This window comes from Equus przewalskii, chromosome 18 (genome assembly GCF_037783145.1).
Source record: "Equus przewalskii isolate Varuska chromosome 18, EquPr2, whole genome shotgun sequence".
Lineage (NCBI taxonomy): Eukaryota > Metazoa > Chordata > Mammalia > Perissodactyla > Equidae > Equus > Equus przewalskii.
The window spans coordinates 37,276,114-37,299,062 of NC_091848.1; the positions used below are offsets into that span (position 1 = coordinate 37,276,114).

The following is a 22,949-nucleotide window of genomic DNA, read 5'->3' on the forward strand; positions in this document are numbered from 1 at the left end:
ACACAACAGAATGTAACACAACTCTTAACACAAATGAGGTAGAGTGATACGTAGTGACATAGAAAAATGTCCACAATTATAAAGTGATAAAGGTTAGCTGCAGAATAATAGGTATAGCATGATTCTCTTTTTGTTAAATAAAACAAGAAAGAAAGCTCTGCATTTGTATAAACATGTACTTAGACATGCAACGGGTACATACATCTGTTGAATTTATCACATCAAGAAGGAGGGAGAAAGAGCATTCACTTTTGACCATAGCTCCTGTACTTTTGTGTAAATATTTTTTACAACAGTAAGTGTCAATGCCGCTACTCCTCCAAACAACCAATGGATCCTCTTGTCTTTCCACATTATCCCCAAATAAAGATTAATTGGCTTATGAATGTCTTACTTTGCTCAATAGATATGTGCTGATGTAGCATACATTTAAATTAATTGGGGAAAATGGCTTCATTTAGGAAAAAGTCTATTCCCCCTAACTTGTTTTTCACCTTAATTCAATGATCAAAAAACAAACCATGAGGGGCCAGCCCAGTGGCATAGCTGTTAAGTTTGCACACTCCACTTCGGAGGCCCAGGGCTCACAGGTTCGGATCCCAGGCGTGGACCTACATACTGCTCATCAAGCCATGCTGCAGCAGTGTCCCATATACAAAATAGACAAGGGCTGCCACAGATGTTAGCTCAGGGACAATCTTCCTCAAGTAAAAAGAGGAGGATTGGCAACAGATATTAGCTCAGGGCCAATCTTCCTCACCAAAACAAAACAAAACCATGGATCAAGGTAAAGAAGACATATAAGAAAAAACACCAGAATGAAATATCTCAAATTAACAAACAGGGGTTCTCTCTGGGTAATGGGTTTACAGTGGCTTTTCTATCCTTTATACTTCATCATATTTTCCAAATACTCTACAGTGAGCTAGCATAACTTTTATAATAAAAAATAACTTTAGAATAAAAATAAATGTCCTATGAAAGTGTATCAAAAATCAAATCTCTCTAGGGGCTGACCCAGTGGCACAGTGGTTAAGTTCGCACGTTCCGCTTCAACGGCCCAGGGTTCCCTGGTTCAGATCCCAGGTGCGGACATGGCACCGCTTGTCAAGCCATGCTGTGGTAGGTGTCCCACATATAAACTAGAGGAAGTTGGGCACGGATGTTAGCTCAGGGTCAGTCTTCCTCAGCAAAAAGAGGAGAATTGGCAGCAGATGTTAGCTCAGTGCTAATCTTTCTCAAAAAAAGTAAAATAAAATAAAATCTCTCTAAATGAAACTTTGTGTACACTTAAATTATCTTTTAGTTTATAGACAATAAATACATATTAAGTAAACTAATAAATGAGTAAAACTCCCTTTCTGATGGATCTCCAATTAGTCATTTTTTCCTACATTAGTTCCCCCCAACCCAACAAGACCATAAACTCTTCAGAGACAAGGACCAGTTGTTACTCATCTTTAGCAGCCTCCTTAGTATCTGCCATACTACTGGGCACATGGCAGACACTCACTCAATATTGATCAGTTGGTTCCATTTGTATTTTTGAACTTTGCTATGTGGGTTTTTCTGAAAGAAGAGTGAATCTTTACTGTTCCAGCACCTATGAAATATATGAATATTTGTAAGCAAGCAACAAAAGGAGTCCCATCTAATTAATCCAGAATCAACAAGAGTTATACACTATACATCACAGTCAATATTGATTTCATAGGTCTTTTTGTTTAAGGTAAAATTGCCTGTCCACAAAAAACGATTCATTTCCTCAGCATAGTCTTTCATTATAAAACTCCCAAATGACCTATAAACCAATAAATAGCTCTGTTTTAAACTAAAAAAAAGTCAAGCCAACAAATACTAATCAAGCAAGTATTATCTGCAAGGCACTAGAATGGGTGTTGAAAAGAATATAGACAAGTTCAAAGTAAAAAGTGTGTACAGCCTACTTGGGGAAAACAGACACGACCATCTTCCAAGATAGGGCCTCCAAAAGGCCTTAGATCATCAACGTTCAGTAAGGTCTTGAGAAGAGGCTAGGGTCCAAACAAGTAGAGTGCACACTTTACCCCGACCCGTGGCATCCTGTCCAAGGCACCACCCAAGAACTCAAGAGTCTGCTGTTTTCACCTCACCTCCAGAGCCTCCAGGGCTCAGCAAGGTGCCGAAGCCCGCAGACCTGGTCAACTTTGAACTCAACTGGACAGATCATTCTTTTATGCAAGTGTCACTCATTCTCCAGAGAATGGATCCAGTTAGTCTCCTCTCTTCTGAGATTCTCCACATCCTCCAGTCTGTCAGATGACCTTGGCTCCCATTCACAGAGATGACTCAGGTCAGCTTAATAAGAGCTCTAGCATCTAACCTGAATACAACCTGGTCTTTTCCCACAGTCACAGAGGAAGAAGAGGCCCTTCATTCCAGAGATAACCTCTTTGCCTGGGAATCTCATCCTTTTCTGACTTATGAGGAAGCCAGTGCACACTCTGGTACGCCACCCACACACATTCCACCTTCTAACACCTTCAGTCTCTACCACTGTCGCTTTCCATGACTTTTTCAAACATACAAAGATTTTTCTCTCTCTGAAAAGAAAAACAACTTTAAAAACATTTTCATTGAAGTAGAATTTGCACACACAAAATTGCACAAACAAGTCTACAGCTCAAGGAAATTTTATAAATGGATCACACCTATGATCAAGAAACAGAATACTACCAGTACTCCCAAAATGTCCTCTCAATACCATTTTATTTTTCTCCTCATTTTTGTTATCAAACTTCCTGAACAGTGGTCTGTCTTCATTCCTACCTCCTCCTCATCTATATCAGTCTAAGTATCCCGTCTTCAACGAAACCTTCCCAGATGCATCCAGATGAGGTTGTTGATCCTTCCTCTATACTCTCAAAGTACAGCACGCAATCCTCTTTATGGCTCTTGTTAAACTAAACTGCAATTAAATTATCTGTTTACGTGTCAGTCAATCCCACCAGCCTGTTACCATCCTTGTGGGAAAGATTATGTTTAATTTGTTTGGGTACCCCCAGTGGCTGTTACTTAGTAGGGACACAGCTGGTGTTTGACATTTGAATGAATGAGTACAAGAATGAATGAAGAGATCCACTCACTAAAATCTAGTATCCTGCTGAAATTGATCAGTTCTTTGTCCAGTTCTCATCAAAAGTAATAATGATATTTAGCTGTCAAAATTCAGCGGTTGGGATCATGAAGAATGTCTAGAAAAATGCACTGTTCCAATATCTGGTTAAGCATCCTCTTTATATCCAAGTATTTGAGCCTATTATGTGCCAATATACTGGGGTACAGAGAAGAGACTTAATATCTTGCATCTACCCTCCAAATTAAACCAAATCATTACTTCCAGTGGTAAGCTGTCCTTCCATGGCCACACATCCAACATGGAGTCCTGCCAATCTTTTTCCCCAACTGCTCCTGGAGATACTCCTCCCTCTCCCCACAATCTCCTTTCCAGGACAGTAAGAAGTCAGAGACAGGAATCCCCCAGGATCCCCAGACCCCTCCTCCCAGCCCCCTTTTGTCACATCCAATTAACCATCTGCCAGTCTCCGGGGTCTCCTTCTAGCCCACTGTCCAGCTGCCAACTGAATACCCCACCCCCAGCCCCATAGATTCCCATTGTCCCTGGGCTGCAGGGTAAGAGCCTAAAAGCTGGGGGTTTTAGCCACATTCCCAGTGCCTGCCTGTTATGCCCTGGATAACTGTAATTGCAGGCTTAAAAATCACATTGGTATTGATCTCTGCACTGTTACAGAGGGAAGGAAGGGAGGGAAGAAAAAAGGGAGCAGGGAGGGGAGAGGAAGGAAGCTATTGAACCATCCTGATTATCATCAATGGGAAAATAAAGAGATTCATCTAACTAGTAATATAATTATAATATATTACATATGTAATATAGTCATACTAGTAATATCATATTATATATAATCATGTTATACTACTAGTAATATAATCCCATTTCTATTACTATTTACACTGTGAATATAATTACCTCAATATACAATATATCTACAAACATAGTGCAATCCTGAGAGGTAAGGATTTTTTTTTTACCCATTTATAGATCAGGAAACTGAAGCTCCAAGAGGTTGTAACTTGCACAAGGTCACACAGCTAGTAAGTTCCTGTTCTGTTTTAAGACTAAGATTCTGGGACTGGGCAGCACTTAAGGAAAGTCCCACCTCCTTCTACTCTAGGGAATGTAAGCCCAGTTCCCCACAGCCCACCTTTTGGTAATAGCAGCCCCCAGCATCCTGCTCCCAACCTCTCCGGAGGGCCATGTAAGGCCCCTGAGGAGCCTTTGATGAAACGGGGCTTTTTCACTTGATGACCCTTCTTGGGTTTGCCCCTAAAATGAGAGTTGAGGTCAAAGGGAGTGCTTTGGTGCCAGTGGAACATGTATGCTCACTAGCATCTTCCCTCTTGTTCCTCTTTATGTAGAAGAATGGGCAAGAGGCTCTTCCACGATCCCTATTCTGCTTCCTCTTTATTCTAGGGCTTTTAGAGGCATTAAGGAAACGGAAAATTCAACAGCAGGTCCCATCCCTGGTAGATACAGTACCTGATAGCCGGGCAAGGACCCCTCCCCAGGAGGCTGCAGGACACCTTCTTGCCTGAGTCCCTCTCCCTCCCTCCTCTTCTCATTCACCCTCCACCCCACTAACCGTGCCTTTCTGACTCACACTCTGTAGGAGGTGATTCTGCAGACCCCACTATAGCCTGGAGCAAATCCCACTTCAGCCTGCAAAAGAAAGCCACCAGCGTTTCTAAAAGGATTGCTAATTTGGGATCTCCCAGCCTTTCTTTCCAGCTTCTCGGCCCAAGGGCCTCCACCAACCCAGCTCACCCATTTCACGCTGCCCTCCTCTGGCACTACCCTCCCCAGGCATGGCACCACTAGCCCCGAAAACCCCAAGCCCGCTGATGCTCTCTCTACTGGAGCTGTCAATAAGGCACATTGTGCCCTCAGCTCAGGTCCTCGCCAGCCAGCTACTTTGCTAAATCAGCCTTCCCCTAGTCTCCTCCTCTGGCCCAAGGCTCACCCCTCAGGTGACTTTGAGATCCACCCCTCCAGGCTCATCCAGGACTTTCCTTCATCAATTGCTCCTCCCTTACCTAAACATTCATTCTTTTCCTCAGGCCTGCCTTCTCTCTCCTCCCCACCTGTAGGTATTCACATATCTTCCCTACCTAAAAAAAGCCTCCCCTCAACTCTGCTACCCATCTCCAACTACCTTCCTATTTTTAACCTTCCCTTCACAGCCAAACCTCTCCAAAGAGTCATCTATATGCACTCCCACCACTTCCTCCCCATCCTCTCACTCCCCATTCCCACAGCAATTTGAATTCCACCTCCCCTACACTATTAAACTGTTATTTCAAAGGTTACCAATGATCCCCAATTTCCAGAATCAAGGAGCTTTGCTGGGTCCCCATCTCTGTCAACCTCTCTGCAGCATCAGACCCTGCAAGGACCTGTTTTTCTCCAAGTACTGCTCTCTCCTGGGTCTCCTCCAGCCCTTCACTGGAGTCTACAGCTCTGTCCTTGGCCCTCTGCCCTTAAGTCTGTACATGCTTTTCATTTATTATCTCATCTATTCTGATAGCTCCAGCCACAACTTCTTACAAGATATCTCCCAAATCTATAGTTCCGGCTCTGGCCTCCCTCCAAAGCTCCAGAATCCCTTCGTTATCCGCCTACGGAATCAACACCTCCCTTAGCTATTTCACTGACACCTGAAATGCAACATGTCCCAAAGCAAATTCCCCAGCCCTCCCTCTCCTCCTGCCACCCCACAGCTGCTCCTCCTCTTCTTAACTCCTGATTTTCATTTAGGATACCTCCATCCTCTCAGTCACCCAGGCTCCAAGCTTTGGAGTAATCTTTGATTCTTGCCAAGTCCTATAAACTCTACCTCCACAAGGTCCCTCATTTCCATCCCCTCCTCTCCATTTTCACCGTGGCGTCTCAAGCTCAGACCCTCCTAACTTATCACAGTGGTCTCCTAGTCCAGCCCTAGCCAGCAGTACCTCCCCATTCCAACTGACCCTCTACAGGGTTGTCAGACTTACCTTCCTGATCATGTCACCAACCCATTCAGAAACTTTTAGTGGCTCCAGAAAGCAAACTGCAGAAAGACTAAACTCGTTGGCCTGCCAGTCAAAGCCCTTTATGATCTAGGAGTCCAGTAGGTGTTTGATAAATGAAGCAATCAATCAACCTGGTCCTCACTCCCTTCTGAGTTTTTTCTCCCATTGATCCGCCACCTGCTTCCTCTAAGTCACAGACACTGGACCACTTACTGCCCCAAACCCTGGATCTTCATCTCCTTCTAACACCATTCCCCAACTGGGAACACAGCACTTGCCGTCTTCCCCATCCAAATCCTACCCATCCTGCAAGCCTCAAATACAGAAGTAACCACTTCCCTGAGGACACAGCTCCTCTGCCACTTTTCACTCTCCTACTTGTTTATCCCTCGAATCCATGTTTTCCAGCTAATGTCCAGCTCCCTTCTAATAATGCCATGGGACAGAAGGGGAGGAGACAAAGCTAATTCTCCAACAGTTTCTTCTTTACTCCTCTGAATTAATTGCTCTGTCCTCTCAGCTGATTCTTTCTGTTCCCTCACTCCTCAGCAGACACGATTTCAAGCAGCTCTATTGATCCAACAGCCCTGTGGCTGTCAATCATTTCCTAGTTATTTTGCTGCCAGTCATTCACACACAAAGGAATGGCAGGAGGAGTCTGAACCGCACACAGAGAGAGAAGGGGTAGGAAGGGACTGATTCGCTGCACCCACCTGAGGTCGACAGAAGCAAGAACTCCATTCTTGCCAGCCTCCTCCAGATGGCACGGGGCCATGTGGCCCAGGGCCTGAGGGGCTGGGGGCTAGCATTTTTATACTTTTGCAGAGGAGGAGAGAACAGGAGGGCCCTGACTTGCTGTAAGGAGGGCGCCCCATCCAGTCCCCTGGGAAACCAAACTGAGAAGGATTGCTCCCTTCCTGGATTGGAAAGGTCCCATGGAGGTCAGATTAAATAAGATAATACTTGTCAGAAGAGGCACTTAGAGTAAAAAATGTTCTATTTGGAAGGAACTATCTACATATATTTGGATAGAACTGTACAACTTACAAAGGCCTTTCACATACAGTATCTTATTTGAGTCTCTCAACAGCCCTATAAGGGAGCTAGGGGGCAGGGGGCTATTATCCTCATCTTATACAGATGACAAAGTCACTTACCCAAGTCATTCCGATAAGTAGAGAGCAAAGGGGAGTGTTCACCTCCTGCTCTCTTGCCTGACCTTCTCAGCCTCCTTCACAGGCTTTTTCTCCTTTTCCCACCGCCTTAAATCCGAGTGCTCTCTGAGGGGGTCTATTTATGTCCATTCCCCTCCCTGCTCTGCATTCTTTCTCATAATGATTTTATACACTCCCACAGCACAGTACGTGGAACAGGAGGCACTCAATAAATATTTGTCAAACCAATGATTAAATGAATGAATGAAAGAAAGCTGAGGCCCAAGCTCTAGCCTTCAGATTCCACACAGGCTCCCTGCACACCATCACGCTGCCTCTCCAGCACCTTCTCCCACTCCACATCAAAAGCCCTGCACAGCACTCCTTCTGGAAATTGCCCCAGCCTCTCTGCCACCACATTCATGTAATAATTAAAACAGCAGGAACAACAAGGGCAGCTAGGATTTCTTGTGCCCCTACTGTGTGTTGGAAATGGCTGGATGCTTTTTACACATTTTTCCTATTTAATCCTCTCCATCTGTAAAATCAGAATTCGTAGTCCCATTTTGCAGAAGACTGAGGATGAGAGACAGTAAATAATTTACCCAAGATTCTACCTCTAGTTAGTGCTGAGCCTATCTGGTCCAAACCCCATGGTCTTCTGGCTATACCAAGGTTTCTCAATCTCAGCACTATTGACACTTGGGGTCTGGATAATTCTTTATTGCCCTGTGCATTACAGATGTTTAGCAGCATCCTAGACCTCTACCCACTAGATGCTAATAGCAACCCCTTACTCAAGTCATTGCCAAACGTTCCCAGGGGAACAGAACTGCCCCCAGTTGAGAACCACTGGGCCATGCCATACTATCTGCAGAAGTAAATTGCCACGGGCCGGCCCGTGGCTGAGTGGTTAAGTTCGCGGGCTCCGCTTTGGCGGCCCGGGGTTTTGCTGGTTCGGATCCTGGGTGCAGACATGGCACTGCTCATCAGGCCATGCTGAGGCTGTGTCCCACATAGCACAACCAGAGGCACTCACAACTAGAATACACAACTAGGTACTGGGAGGCTTTGGGGAGTAGAATAAAAAAAAAAGTAAATTGCCAAGTTTCAGAACCCGAAAGAACTTTGAAAAGCAAAATTGTTCATTCTCCAACATCTAAGAAGAACCACTAATTTCACCTATTTGTGTTTTATTGATATTTACAGTCAGGAAGATTTTTCCTATTTATCATCTAATTTCCTTCTGTAACTGCAGTTTATTCCAATACCTCTTACATCCCCCAAAGGATTCTCAAATACAATTGGAGAGAATGTGCCAATAATCAAGTTATTGATGATTGGTAGCACAAGGATGAAGCAAAGCCTCCCAAATCTTATGGAGGTCCACCTGGATTTCACTGATATGTTCTAAAACATATTCAATAGAAACAGCCTATATAAATCTGATATTAAAAATATTCATAGCATTCCCTCTCCAGAACAACAAAGTTCTCTCAATACTCCCCCAGAAGTTCCCGGAAAATGGTGTGACCAAAAGCCCAACTCATGCCGGCTGGAAGAGGAGGAGAATCAAGAAGGAACAATAAACATTGAATTAAGCATCATGTTTACATTCTGGAGCACCAAGCACCATGTCAAAAAGAGATATTTTTCCTTTGCTGCAAAAGAGAGCTCAGGAGGTAAGAGACCCCTCCCCTTTCAGGTACCTGGCAATGCAGAGAGAGGGTGGTGATATTTACTCAAAGATTTACACACAAATCTAAGGTGTTATTCAAAAATCTGGGGCCGGCTCCGTGGCCGAGTAGTTAAGTTCGCGCGCTCCACTGCAGCGGCCCAGGGTTCAGATCCTGGGCGCAGACATGGCACCGCTCATCAGGCCACGTTGAGGCGGCGTCCCACATCTCACAACTAAAAGGACCTGCAACTATGATATACAACTGTGTACAGGGGGGATTTGGGGAGATAAAGCAGAAAAAAAAAAAAAAAGATTGGCAACAGTTGTTAGCCCAGGTGCCAATATTTAAAAAAAAAGAAAAAAAAAATCTCCCTTCTCTATGATCTGGACATGATAATGTCCAGTTCCTCAGTTTAAGTGGGATGGGGTTATCATCTGTGAGAAAAGTTAAAGAATCATACAGTGAACACCAATATGCCACCACCTACGTTCAACAACTACTTATCCTTTGCCATGTTTGCTTTGTCTATAGTAGGGGGAGGTGATTTGTTTTGGTTTTGGTTTGGATGAATCACAAGCTTTTTAAAAGACTTTTTCCTTATCTCCAAAGAATAAGCAACTTCAATGGGAAGACAAGCCCAATGTGTATAGAAAGGGCTAAAAACAATACAGTACCACTCGTGAAGTGCGAAAATGAGCATAGACAGTGAGTGCCTAGGAATCTGGAGGAGACAGTGGTCTTGTGAGCTGTGAAAGCTCCCAGAAGAAGGTGGGGCTCAAATCCTGAAGAATGAGTTGGATTTGGAGAGTGGGGGTGTGGGGGTGGATGATTCAAGGGGAACGTGAGTCAAACTGCCCTTGGACAGCAGAAGAGCAGCCTGGCTGGAACTGAGCTATGAAGTAAGGACTTGACCCTGAAGGCACTAGGGAGTCACTGTAGGTTCATAAAGCAGGTAGTGATGTGGTGAAAGCAGTGATTTAGGAAGTGTAATCTGCCTGCAGATGCCAACTTGGAGTCAGGGTGAGAGAGCAGATTCCAGGGGGAAAGAATGAAGGCCACTAAAGGAGTCCATGGGTGGCATAATGGGTCCTGGCCTCTCACAGAGACCCCGCAGATGAACAACAAGGGCTAACTATGAACGATAAGTCAATAGAGTTTGTTAGAGGAGAGAGAGTCCTCACAGACAATACCAAAGTTTTAAATATCATGACTGGGAGAGAGAAGATGTCACTTACAGAATTAAAGAAGACAAGAGAAGGATCTGGTTTGGGCCATTGGAAAGACACACGGAGTCAAGTTAGAGTCTGGCCGAAGCTCAAGGAACAGCAAACCCTCCAGGTGAAAATATCTGGACTCACAGGACTGAAGCTCAGCAGAAAGACACAGGGAGGAGATATTTCCACATCACTCTTTTCTCATTTAACCTCTTAATTGTTTTCCTTTGAGTCTTAACGGAAGAGGTTTCTCCTCTGCTCACCAAAACTACGCTCTTCCTTGTGTTGGGGAACCTGCTCTTGTCTCACCTCTTCAGGTCCTAACTCAACAATCCATCTAGCATCTTCCGTTTTTCCCGTCCCCTAGCTTTCTCCGTTCCATGTCCAAATCTCTTCTGACTCTCTGGCAAAAAATGAAAACTCCTTTTCCTGACATTAATAACACCCACTCTGACTAGCACCCAACCTCTCTTTCTTTTCACTGATAAACTCCGCAAGGAACTGATTCCGATCCATCACCCCAAATCCCTACTCCAAATGCCTCTTCTAACACTATGCTCCCAAGAGCTTGCAGTGGCCTTCTTTTCATCACAACCAGTGACACTTACCCAGCGCTCCTCCTGTTCAACCTGTCTGCAGCCTGTCATCACATCAGAAGCCATGCTTACTCCCTGGGGTCTCCAGGATCACATCTCCTTTGCTGCCACTTCCTAAATAAGAGTTTCTCCCCAAAATTCTAACTTGAGCCCTTCCCCTCTTTCCTCCACTCCCTCCCTCTGAGAGGCAATGCATTCACAAAGCTTCGGCTGCATCCAGCCTTGACCCAGAAGGCCTCCAAGTCCGCACCACCAGCCCTAACCTCCTGCCCATGCTCATGTCTTGAGTCCCACATTACTCACAAAACTCCACTTGGATGTCGCTCCATCATCTCCAATTCTCCATGTCCAAGGCTAATGTCATTATCTGCCCACAAAACTGGCTCCTGGTCTCAACCTGACCATGTCAGTTGGGACACTTTCAGTCCTCTACACTCTTAACCCAGCTACTTCCGTTTCCTCATGGGCTTAATTTCCTTTTCCCCCATAACTAGTTTGTCAAGAAATCCCCCACATTTCTGCCTCTGAAAATGTCTCTCAGAGTTGTCCCTGGGGGCTGGCCTGGTGGCGCAACGGTTAAGTTCCCACGTTCTACTTCTCAGCAGCCCGGGGTTCACCAGTTCGGATCCTGGGTGCGGACATGGCACCGCTTGGAACGCCATGCTGTGGTAGGAGTCCCATATATAAAGTAGAGGAAGATGGGCATGGATGTTAGCTCAGGGCCAGGCTTCCTCAGCAAAAAAGAGGAGGACTGGCAGTAGTTAGCTCAGGGCTAATCTTCCTCAAAAAAAAAAAAAAAGAGTTGCCCCTCATTCCCCATCCTTTACGCCACCAATCCAGACCAAGCCCCTTCCTTCTCAGCTCCGGATCACTTTTGCATCTGCTTGGATTCTTTCCCTCTCTTCTCTGCCTCATCAATTATATTACCCCCAGATTAACCTTTCTAAATACTTCCTTCAGGATGAGCCCTTGCTCAAGAACCTCCCTACTGCCCTTGTATCAAACCCAAGTTCCTCTCTGGGGCTTCCAAGACTCTCCCTATCTGGCCCTGCCCTCCTTACCATCCCTGTTTCCCATTCCTCCCTAACCTACATCTTCCACTCAGTCTGCCCCACGATCCTCGATCCTCGATGTCAATACCCCAACCTCCTCTGTGCCTTTGCCCAGGCTGCTCCTCCCACTCTCCATCCCCTTTCAAGGGCTCCCCTCAGCTCCACTCCTCTGTAGTTCCATCAACTTTTTATCTTAAAGCACCATAATGGTTAGCAATTAATCTCTAATTGAGCAGTAATTGTCAATCTTCTTTTTAAAGTTCCTCAAAGTCAAAGAACACTTTGAATATTTCGTTTGTATTCCATAGCACCCTGGACAGCAGAAGGCTCCTAGTAAGAGTTGAAAAGTCCTTGTGAGGTTTTCTATTCCAAATGGTTTCTCTTCCCAGTTCTGAGTTCCCATATTTCCCCTCCTCTGCCTCATAACTATGATCAATAAAATTACTGCGACACACTTTTCCCAGGCTTGGGACAGAGAATTCCCAGGAACATGCTATGGAATCCACCACTCTACAAGAAGATCGGGCTGGGGGGAGGGGTTGTTAGTGTCCGTGTGCATGCAGGGAAATGAGATTTAGGGAATCTAGCTTCATCAGTTGGTCGAGAGAACTGAAATACCAAAATAATCAAAAGAGGACAAGTAAGGAACCAAAATGACAGAACTATTCTCAACATGCCTAATTAGAAGCACCTTAGGCAAGGGTTTTGACAAAGCAATTGCCAGTCTGGTCTTTGTACATGTAAAATTTTCCACCAGAAAGTAGGGGGTAACCCTGGTGCTAGGGACTTTGAAAATGTGTTTGAAGGTTTCTCAATTGTTCAGGTGAATGAATTTATAATCTGTCTAGCCTACCAGGTATAGTGCTATGTTCCATAAAGACAGGGAATCAGAAGGGAGAGGGTTAAGAAATACAGGCTTTTCCAGCTTAAGAATCCCCAGCATGAGCCCAGGCTAGAGACTAGAGGGGGCAAAATCAGGAAGCAGAGCACAGAAGGCCACTTCAGGGTGGGAGGGAGTGGTCCTAGACCCAGCCAGGGCAGCCTACACTCCCTCTTGCAACTTGTTACAGTCATCAGTCACTTCCAGCCCTGTGCATTGAAGACTTACCCTTTCTCTGATTCTAAGTGCACATCAGACCCAGCCCCTGCTCAAAAAGGCTACCCAAGGAGGAAGGAGAAAATCCCCAACAGGAGTCCCACAGGAGACAGACCCCAGTCTGCCATTTACTCTGTGATTTGAGCCAAGGCTAGACAATGTAAGGCACATGTTGCGTTTTGAAAGGCCCTGGGAAAAGTAACACACTGAACCATTATAGGCCATTAACACCATTAACACTGTGTGAATTCATTTGTCAGAAATTAGCAAGCCTTCAGAAACTGAGCTCTGCTCCAAGGGCCTGGGACAGAGAATGAACAGGAACTAGTGTTTGGATGGTTGGAAAGAGGAAGGAGGAGTGGTTGCCAAAAGATGAAAGTGGGGTCCAGAAAGGGAAGGTGGGAAGGTTCACACTTCAAGAGTTTTCCCCAGAGCTAAGAAAAGGCAGACTTTTGCCCCAGATGGGAGGCGCAGGCCGCTGAGTGAACATTTCCAGGTACCACTTAGGCCCCCCAGAACCTCTCTCCTAGATGCCAGCTTATAAACTCAGGTCAGGAACCTCTTTAGAATCCATGCTTTGGGTCCTGGGCAGGGTGTGTGACTTTCTGTGTGTGTGTGTGTGTGTGTGTGTGTGTGTGAGAGAGAGAGAGAGAGAGAGAGAGAGAGAGAGAGAGAGAATGTGTATATAGAAACCATCTCTGGGGAAAAGGAAGGAGTGAGGGATGGAGGGAGGTAAGACTGCACCCTGGGAGGCAGGATAGAGTAACAGGGGCTCCCTCTGCTTTCTCCAGGCCCTGGCATCAGCTCCTGTCCTCTGGCTCTTTCCTCTCCAGACCAACTACAAAATGAACATACAGGCCAATCGAGTCTTGACTTCTAAAGCCACAAGTCTCCCCAACAAAGCACCCCACCCCCTTCCCTAGAGATGACCTCCAGGGCAAGGCAATGAGTTTAGGAAACAGATGGAAGTGCAGAGAGCCTGCAGAGCTAACCTGATCCCTGACCCCACCAGTTCACGTCCTCTAATCCAACTGATCAAACAAGAGGGCAGATGCACAAGGCCCCCATAACTTATTGGACTCCTTGGGACAAAGATTCCGGACAAAATGGTTCCAGACACGGGAGATGAGCAGCTCTACCTACCAAGTTGGTGGAAGCCACAGGTAAAAGGGAGAAGAGGAATCCCTGGCCATCAGAGAAGCAGGGCCACAGGTGGTGAGAGGGGGGTGGTCGGTGTCTGTTCTGGGGAGGGGGCTGTGTAGCCAGGGAACAGGAGGAGCTATAGACCTGGGGGATGGGAGGTGGCAGGGACTGCAAACAGCTGGAAAGACAGATCTGTGCGCTCTACATACCACAGGCAAGCAAAGATTCAGTGGGTGTGTATGAGGGGGATGCTAACTCACACTTCCAGGAATGAGTGATTCTTATGAAAAGCTCATCCGTTCCAGAACTGGAGAAGAGGAGGACAAGGAGGAGGTCTGAGGCGCCCACTGCCCTCCGAGCCCGGTCTGCCTCTCAAGTCCGGGACGCGGGCTCCCCGCACGCACCAGGCATGACCGTCCTGGGTCCGCCCCGCTCCTGACTGTCAGTCTGCAGCCTGCGCGACTCCCAGTCCCCACTGCCCCTCTTTGCACATCAGGGCCCGGGGTCCTCGGCCCGAGAAGGCGTGCCAACCCAGGGGCCAGAGCCCGGCTGACAGCGCTGGGGGAAGAGGGGAGCCGAGGGAGGGGCCAGGGACGCCGGTAGCCGGAGCGGCGCGCTGCAAAGTGATCCAACATCGCCCCATCCCCGCGCTCCGGGAGGAGCGGCCCGAGGGGACCGCCTCCCGCCTCCCCTACAGACTCCCGCAAGTGGGGTGAATGCAGAGGGGCGCCGAGCTCCCAGCCCCCACCCCTCCCCAAAACGCCACCAGCATTGCCATAACAACAAGAATCTCAGCAACTCCAGCCTCGACGACGAGGGGGACTGCCCCCCAGCACGCTCGCCCGGGCCACAGCCCTCCTTCCCCAAACTTGTCCGAGACGCCGCGTCCACGCCAGCGGCCCACCCACGGCCCCCGCGCCCTGCCGGGCTTACCTGTCCGGAAAAAGGCGTCCACGTCCGAGTCGGCTGCTCCTCCTTCCTCTGCTGCCCCCTCCGGGGGGTTCATGACTGGGGCGGGCGTCCGCGGGCAGCCGGGGTCCGGCGAAGCCCGGGGCCGAGGGCTGCGGGGCGCCCGATGGGCAGAGGGCTCAGGGCGCAGCGGCCGCAGACCAGGCGGACCCGGGGCTGGGCGACCGGGCGGCCGGGCGGCGGGGCTGGGGCAGAGGACGCCGAGCCTCGCTCAGGCGGAGGCGCGCGGCGGGCTGGGGGCGCCTGCCGCCGGCTCCCCCATGGTACCCCTTCCCCGGGGGCGCTGGCCGCCTGCTGTCTGGCCGGGGCCGGGGCCCGGGGCCGGGATCCGGGCTGCCTGCGCGCCCGCTCTCCGCCAGCAGCGGCAGCTGGCTCTCCTCCTCGCCCGTCTGCCCGTCTCTATTGTTCAGCCCTGCTCGGCTCTCCTCTTTATTTTTCCTCCTCCCTCCCACCCTCCCTGGCTCTCTACCTCCTCCTCCCTCCCTCGCTCGCTCGCTCGCTCGCTCCCTCCCTCGCTCTCTGGCTCCCCCTCTGGCTCCCTCGGCCGCCGCCGCCGCCTCCCCAGCTCCTCCCCCGGCTCCCGCGCCTCGGTCCCGGCCAACAATGACCCGGGCAGCGCCGAGCTGAACTGAATGAAGCTCCGGCCCGGGCCGGGACTGGCCGCGAGCTCCCGGCGCGCGCGCGCACTTCCCTCCCCGCGGCCCCGCGCGCCTCCCCGGGAGCCGAGGGCGGCCCGAGCTATTGTTCGCCGCCGCGCTAGGCCGGCTTCCTGAGCCCCGCAGGAAAAGCCCGGCGAAGGAGGCGGCCGAGAGGGCGGGGCCGCCGCGCGAGTCCGGCCGCGGGGCGCACGCCGGGCTCGCCGCGCGCTCAGCCGCTTCCCCCGCGCGGACCGCGCTCCGGCCCGGCGGCCACCTCCTCCGCCCCACCCCGCGCCAAGGTGTGTGAGGGCGAACCCCAAGCCGCCTGCCCGTCTCCTCTCCCGACCGGTCCCCAAGCTGGGCTGACCTGTCCCTAGAGGCTGGACTTTTTTCCCATCCTTCCTGACAAGCTCTCTACTCTCTTCCTCCCCTCCTGAGCCCCTCGCATTTTCCTCACCATCTCTCCTTAGTTCTTCTCTTGTTTAGCTTTTCTCTTCTTTCCCCCCTTTTCAGCGCCCCTTAAACATCTCTACCCGTCTCTGATTCTTTGTCCAGTTCCTTCCTCTTGCGATGAGTCCCTGCCTGTCTCTCCCTCCCTCTGTCACTCTCTTCTCTCTCGTTTGTCTCCGTCCTGCCTCCTACTTGGCCCCTATCTCAGCGCTCCTCTTGGACGGCTGTCAAAACTCCCTAATCCCCGGGGCCTTCTCTGTTTTGTTCTTCTCCCTCCTGTGAATGGAGAGATCCAGTTGGCCAGGAGAAAGGAGGTGTTACAGCAAGCTGAATTTCAATTAAAGTGGGGAGAGGAGCTGGGGAGGAATGGGGATGACGGCTAAAAAGAAAGCAGATGCTGTATGGGGTAATTAATGCAGTGATTGTATTGTGCCAATTGGTTTTTAAGCAATAATTAAACAATAATTAGCCAGTATTCTGTTTATAGTTCTAGTGACTGCAGAGCCTACAAAACAGAGGCTCTTTAGACCTGAGTACTTAATGTGGTGTGTTGGGAGGTGTTGCTGCTGTCTCAGCCAGGCTGATGGAGATGCTGTGGCCTGACCTAATGTGTTAAAACACACCTAAGAGGAAAACCAAGTCCTCGTCTAAAGTTGATGGTGTGCTACCTGCCAGCAGCTCCCACATCTGTTTGTCTCTAATAATCTACTTGGTTCCACCTCTCTCTGGGTCAAAGCACCTGGGGACCTTTCCAGATCTACCAACTGGGTAACTAACAGCACATAGAATAAATAAGTTTTTAGTGAACCCTTTCTGGCTCCCTGTACTCATCACTTTCTTTACTGAATGTCACAAATGGTGGGCGGGGGGGTTCCCTACCCATTAAAAGAATAAGTACAGTTGCCTGTCTCCAATCGTGGGTATGTCTATCAGACTCCATTTCTTAAAAATTATTAATAGTGACTCTGAGATCACAAGTTCACTGCCAGGAGATGTAATTCATCTGGCCCTGATATCTTGAACTGCCTTATTTTGTTTCCCCTTAACTCCATACCTAAACAGGGGCCTGCACTCTCAATCTCTCTCTCTCTCCCTCTCAAACACACACACACACACACACACACACACGATGGCAGAGCTGCTAACTGCCACCATTGTGCAGATAGAGAGCCCGAGACCTAGCAAGGGTACTAACTCATCACAAATTTAGAAGAAACATGTTCAAAATACCAATAAATGTGGACCAGAACAGGGGAAAACCTTATATAATGACACCGAGTTTTGAGAGGAAATTTCGTGAGTTCTATTAAAATGTTAAATGCTCATAGCTGTATTAATATCAGACAAAGAAGATTTCAGAGCAAAGACTATCACCAGGGATAAAGAGGGACATTTCAATTCATCAGTTGGACATAACAATCCGAAAAGTTTTTGCATTTAATAAGAGAGTTTCAAAATATATGAAGCAAAACTGATAGGATTACAACGAGAAATCAACAAATTCATAATTATAGTCAGAGATTTTAATATCTGTGTCACTCAATAATCGATAGATGATCAGGAGGAATATGGAAGCCTTAAACAGTGCTATCAGCTAACTTTACCTCACTGACATTTATAGAACACTCCACTCAATAACAATAGATACACATTTTTTCAAGAGCACAGGTAACATTTATGGAGATAAACTGTATGCTAAACCATAAAACAAATCTCAATAAATTTAAAAGGATTTACACCATGCAAAGTGGTATGCAAATTATACTTCAGTTGTTGTTTTTTTAAATCCTGCAAAGTATGTTCTTTGAGCACAAGAGAGTTAAATTAGAGATCAATAACAAATATATGGAAAATCCCCCAAATATTTGGAAACTAAATGACATGCTTCTAAATAATCCATGTTCAAAGAACTCAAAGAGAATGTTAGAAAGAATTTTAAAGTGAATAAAAATGAAAACACATCACATAAGAATCTGTGGATATAGCCAAAGCAGTACTTAGAGGGAAATTTAGAGTACTAAAATACCTATTTTGAAAAGAAAGGTCTCAAATCAATGATCTTCTGTTCTACCTTAAGAGCAAATGAAACCCAAAGCAGAACAGAAATTTAGAAGACCAGAGCAGAAAGCAAGGAAATAGACAACAGAAGAACAAAAGAGAAAAATCAATGAAACCAAAAGTGGGTTCTTTGAGAAGATCAATAAAATTGATGACCCTCTAGCCAGACCGAAATAAGGAAACAAGAGAGAAGAATCAAATTACTACCATCAGGAATGAGAGGAACCCTGGTGGTCTACATTTGGTGCTCTCACCACCAACCGCATTTTTTCCATCAGGGAACCACACCACCTTCACTATCAGTTGTCAGACTGTGTCAGCTGCATGTTACTGTGATGCTGAAAGCTATGCCACTGGCATTTCAAATACCAGCAGGGTCACCCCTGGTGGACAGGTTACAGTGGAGCTTCCAGACTAGACAGACTAGGAAGAAGGACACAGCCACCCACTTCCAAGAAATTGTCCATGAAAATCCTCTGAATAGCAGTGGAGCATTATCTGATATAGTACCGAAAAGTGAGAGGATGGTGCAAAAAGACCAGACAGGGTTCTGCTCTGCCGTACAATCAAAATCTACCTGATGGTACTAACAACAGGAAGGAAAATAGATTAGAGAAATGTAAAAAGAATAATAAAGGAATGTTATGAACAATTTTATGCTATAAAATGGACAAATTCCGTGAAAGACATAAACTACTAAAGCATATTCAAGAAGAAATAGATAACTTAGTCATATATTGATTAAAGAAATTAAATTTGTAGCTTAAAAGCTTCCCACAAAGAAAACTCAAGACTCAAATGGCTTCATTGGTGAGTTCTATGTAACATTTAAGGACGAAATAATGCCAATCCCCCACTCACTCTTCCAGGAAAGTGAAGAAGAGGGAATATTTCCTAACTCTTTTTATGAGGCCAGCATTACTCTGATGCCAAAACTAAACAAAGACCAATTAAGAGAAGAAAAAAGAAAAGCCACAGGCCACTATCCTTCATAAACATAGAGGCAAAATTCTTAATAAAATCTTAGCAAATCAAATCCAATAATACATAAAAAGGATAATACATTATGACCAAGTGGGTTTATCTCAAGGATGCGAGGTTAATTTGACATTTGAAAAGCTATCAATGTAATTTACCATATGTCATGGGTTGAAGTGTGTCCCAGAAAGATTTATTTAAGTCCTAATCCCCGGTACCCATGAATGTGACCTTATTTGGAAATAAGGTCTCTAAGGATGTAATCAATTTTGGATGAGGTCATTAGCATGGGCCCTAATCCAACATGACTGGTGTCCATATAAGCAGGGGAAAACTCCATGTGAAGACAGAGACACACAGGGAAAACACCATGTGATGACAGAGGCGGAGACTGGGGTGAGGCAGCTGCGAGCCTAGGAACACCAAGAATTAACGGCTACCACCAGAAACCAGGAAGAAGCAAGGAAAGAGTCTACCCAGAGTCTCAGAAGGAGAATGGCCCTGCTGACACAGTGATTTTGGACCTCTAGCCTTTAGAACTGTAACAGAATAAATTTCTGTTGTTCAAGACACCCAGTTTGTGGTACTTTGTTACAGCAGCCATAGAAAATTAATGTGATATTAAAAAAAATATGATCATCTCAATAGATGCAGGAAAAGCATTTGACAAAATACAACATCCATTTCTGATCAAAACTCTCGGCAAACTAGGAATGGAGGGAACTTCTTCAACCTGATGAAGTGCATTTACAAAAAAACCAAAGCTAATTCCACACCTAATCATGACAGACTGAACGCTTTTCCTCTAAGTTCAGAATAAAGCAAGAATGTCCACTCTCACTCCTATTCAACACTGTATTGGATATTCCAACCAATACGGTAAGACAAGAAAAAGAGATTACAGGCATCCAAATTGTAGAGGAAGAGGTAGAACTGTATTCATAGACAACATGATTGTCTATTTAGAAAATTCCATGAAATCTATCAAGAATGCCTCTAGAACTAATCATGTGTTTAGCAAGACTTCAGGATACAAGACCAACATAAAAAAATTTGTATTTATATACACTAGCAATGAAGATTTGGAAATGTAAAAGTTTAAAAAATCACTATTTACATTATCTTAGAAAAACATAAAATATGAAGGCTAAATCTGATTAAAGATATGCAAGACTCATACATTGTAAACTACAATACATTGCTGAAAGAAATTAAAGACTTAAGTAAATGGAGAGATGTACTGTGTCACGGATCAGAAGACTCAAATGCTTAAGACATCAGTTTTCCCCAAATTGATCCAGTGAATTCAGTGCAATCCCAGTCAAGATCCAAGAAGGTTTTTTTGCAGATATTGACAAGCTGATTCAATGCAAAGAACCTGAAAAGCCAAAACAACTAACAAAGAAGAAAGTTGGAGGACTTACACTATCCAATTTCAAGACTTATGATAAAGTTACAGTAATCAAGACAATGTGGTGTTGGTGTAACGATAGACAGATGGATCAACGGAATAGAATGGAGTCCAGAAACAGACTCACACATTTATGGTCAACTGATTTTCAATAAAGATCAAAGGGAATTCAGTGTAAAAAGGATAGTCTCTAAAATGTGCTTGAACAACTGAAAATCTGTATTAGTTTTCTATGGCTGCTATAACAAATTACCACAAACTTAGTAGCTTAAAACAAAACAAATTTTATTATCTTATAATTCTGGAAGTCAAAGGTCCAAAATGAGTCTTCCTGGGCTAAAATCAAAGTGTTAGCTGTGATACATATTCTTTCTAGAGGCTCTAAAGGAGAATCTATTTCCTTGCTTTTTCCATCTTCTAGAAGCCACCTGCATTTTTTGGCTTGTGTCCTCCTTCCTCCATCTTCAAAACCAACGATATGGACCAAGTCCTTTTCACACTGCCATCTCTCTGATTCCCTCTTCAGTCCGCCTTCCTAGTTTTAAGGGCCCTTATGATTTCATTGGGCCCACCTAGATCAATCTAGGATAATCTCCTTATTTTAAGGTCATCTGATTAGCAACGTTAATTCCATCTGAAACCTTAATTCCCATTTGCCATGTAACCTAACATATCCACAGGTTCTGGGAACCAAGATGTAGATATCTTTGGGGAAGGGCATTATTCTGCCTATCATAATATCCATATGCAAAAGAAAGTGAACTTAGATCAATATCTTGCACGATATACAAAAATTAACACAAAATGGATCATAGACCTAAAGGTAAAAACTAAAGCTATAAAATTTCCAGAAGACACTGAAGAAAATCTTTGTGACCTTAGGGTAGGCAAAGATTTCTTAGATATGACATTTAAAGCAGAATCTCTAAAAGAAGAAAAATGATAAACTTGACTTTATCAAAATTAAGTTCAGCTCTTCAAAAGACATTGTTAAGACAATGAAAAGACAAGCCATTGGGAGAAAATATTTGAGACTCACATATTTGAGCAAGGATTATGTCCAGAATACATAAAGAACTCTCAAACTTTCAAAACAAGAAAACAGCTCAATTTTTAAAAATTGGGCAAAAGATTTGAACAGACTCTCACCTTAACAGTTATATAGAATGGCAAATAAGCACTTGAAAATCTGCTCAACATCATTAGTCGTTAGGGAAATGCAAGTTAAAACCACAGCGAGATATCACGATCTATTAGAATGTCTAAAATTAAAAAGACTTGTTCATATCAAGTGTTGGTGAAGACAGGGAACAACTTGAACTCTCCTACACTTCAGGTGGGAATGTAAAATGGCACAACCACTTCAGAAGACAGTTTGGCAGTTTCTTAAATAGTTAAGCATGCACATACTATATGACTCAGTCATTCTTGGTATTTACCCAAGAGAAATAAAAGCACATATCCATGCAAAGACTTATACACAAATGCTTATAGTAGCTTTATTTATCATAGTGAAAAACTAGAAGCATACAGAGACCCATCAACAAATCATAGGATAAACAAGTTACGATATATACATATGATGGAATAGTACTCAGTCATAAAAAGGAATGAATTATTGGTACACCAACAATACATGAATGAACCTCAAAATAATTATGAGTGAAAGAAGTCAGACAAGAAAAGAGCACACACTAAATTATTCCATTTATATAAAACTCTAGGAAATGCAAAGTAATCTATACTGACAGAAAGCAGATCAGTGGTTGTCTGGAGATGACTAGAACAGGGAGACTGGGAGAGGAGGGGCAAGAGGGTGGGATGACAAGGGGAACAATGAAACTTTTGGAGGCGATGGGTATGCTCTTGATTGTGGCGATGGTTTCATAGGTGTATGCTTATGTCAAAGCTGATTAAATTGTGCACTTTAAAGTGCAGTTTATCAAATGTCAACTATACCTCAACAAAACTATTTTAAAAAATAATAATAATTTTTTAAAAAAAAAGAATCAGCCAGTCCTGATGGCCTACGGGTTAAAGTTCGGCTCTCACCACTTCAGTGTCCGGGTTCACTTCCCAGTCTGAGAACCACTCAACCCATCCGTCAGTTGCCATTCTGTGGCAGCGGCTCACATAGAAGAGCTGGAATAACTTACAACTAGGGTATACAACCATGCACTGGGGCTTTGGGGAGGAAATAAATGAGGAAGATTGGCAACAGATGTCAGCTCAGGGCCAATCTTTCCCTGCAAAAACAAAAGCAGTAAAGAAATGCAATTTTTTAAAAATGATAATGTGATAAAGTTATATCTGCTTACAAGGAAATAGCAGTTATCTTGAGGGGGACTATATGCGATTTTCATGGTCTATAAAATATATACGTTG

General features: G+C 45.4%; 1 protein-coding gene across 28 annotated transcripts in view; it reads right to left on the bottom strand.

Annotated features, from left to right (window-relative positions):
* KALRN (kalirin RhoGEF kinase) overlaps nt 1-16,211 on the bottom strand; it is a 635,442-nt gene extending 619,231 nt beyond the window's left edge. For 23 of the 28 annotated variants that reach the window (XM_070583679.1, XM_070583675.1, XM_070583671.1 and 20 more), the window contains exon 1: nt 14,994-15,217. In XM_070583679.1, coding sequence (XP_070439780.1) covers nt 14,994-15,066 — 73 coding nt within the window. In that variant the 5' untranslated portion in view covers nt 15,067-15,217. Of the gene's footprint in view, nt 1-14,993; nt 15,434-16,124 lie in introns of those variants that run through there. The other 5 variants (XM_070583690.1, XM_070583688.1, XM_070583665.1 and 2 more) reach the window with 4 other exon arrangements.
* Between the last annotated feature and the right edge of the window lie 6,738 nt (nt 16,212-22,949).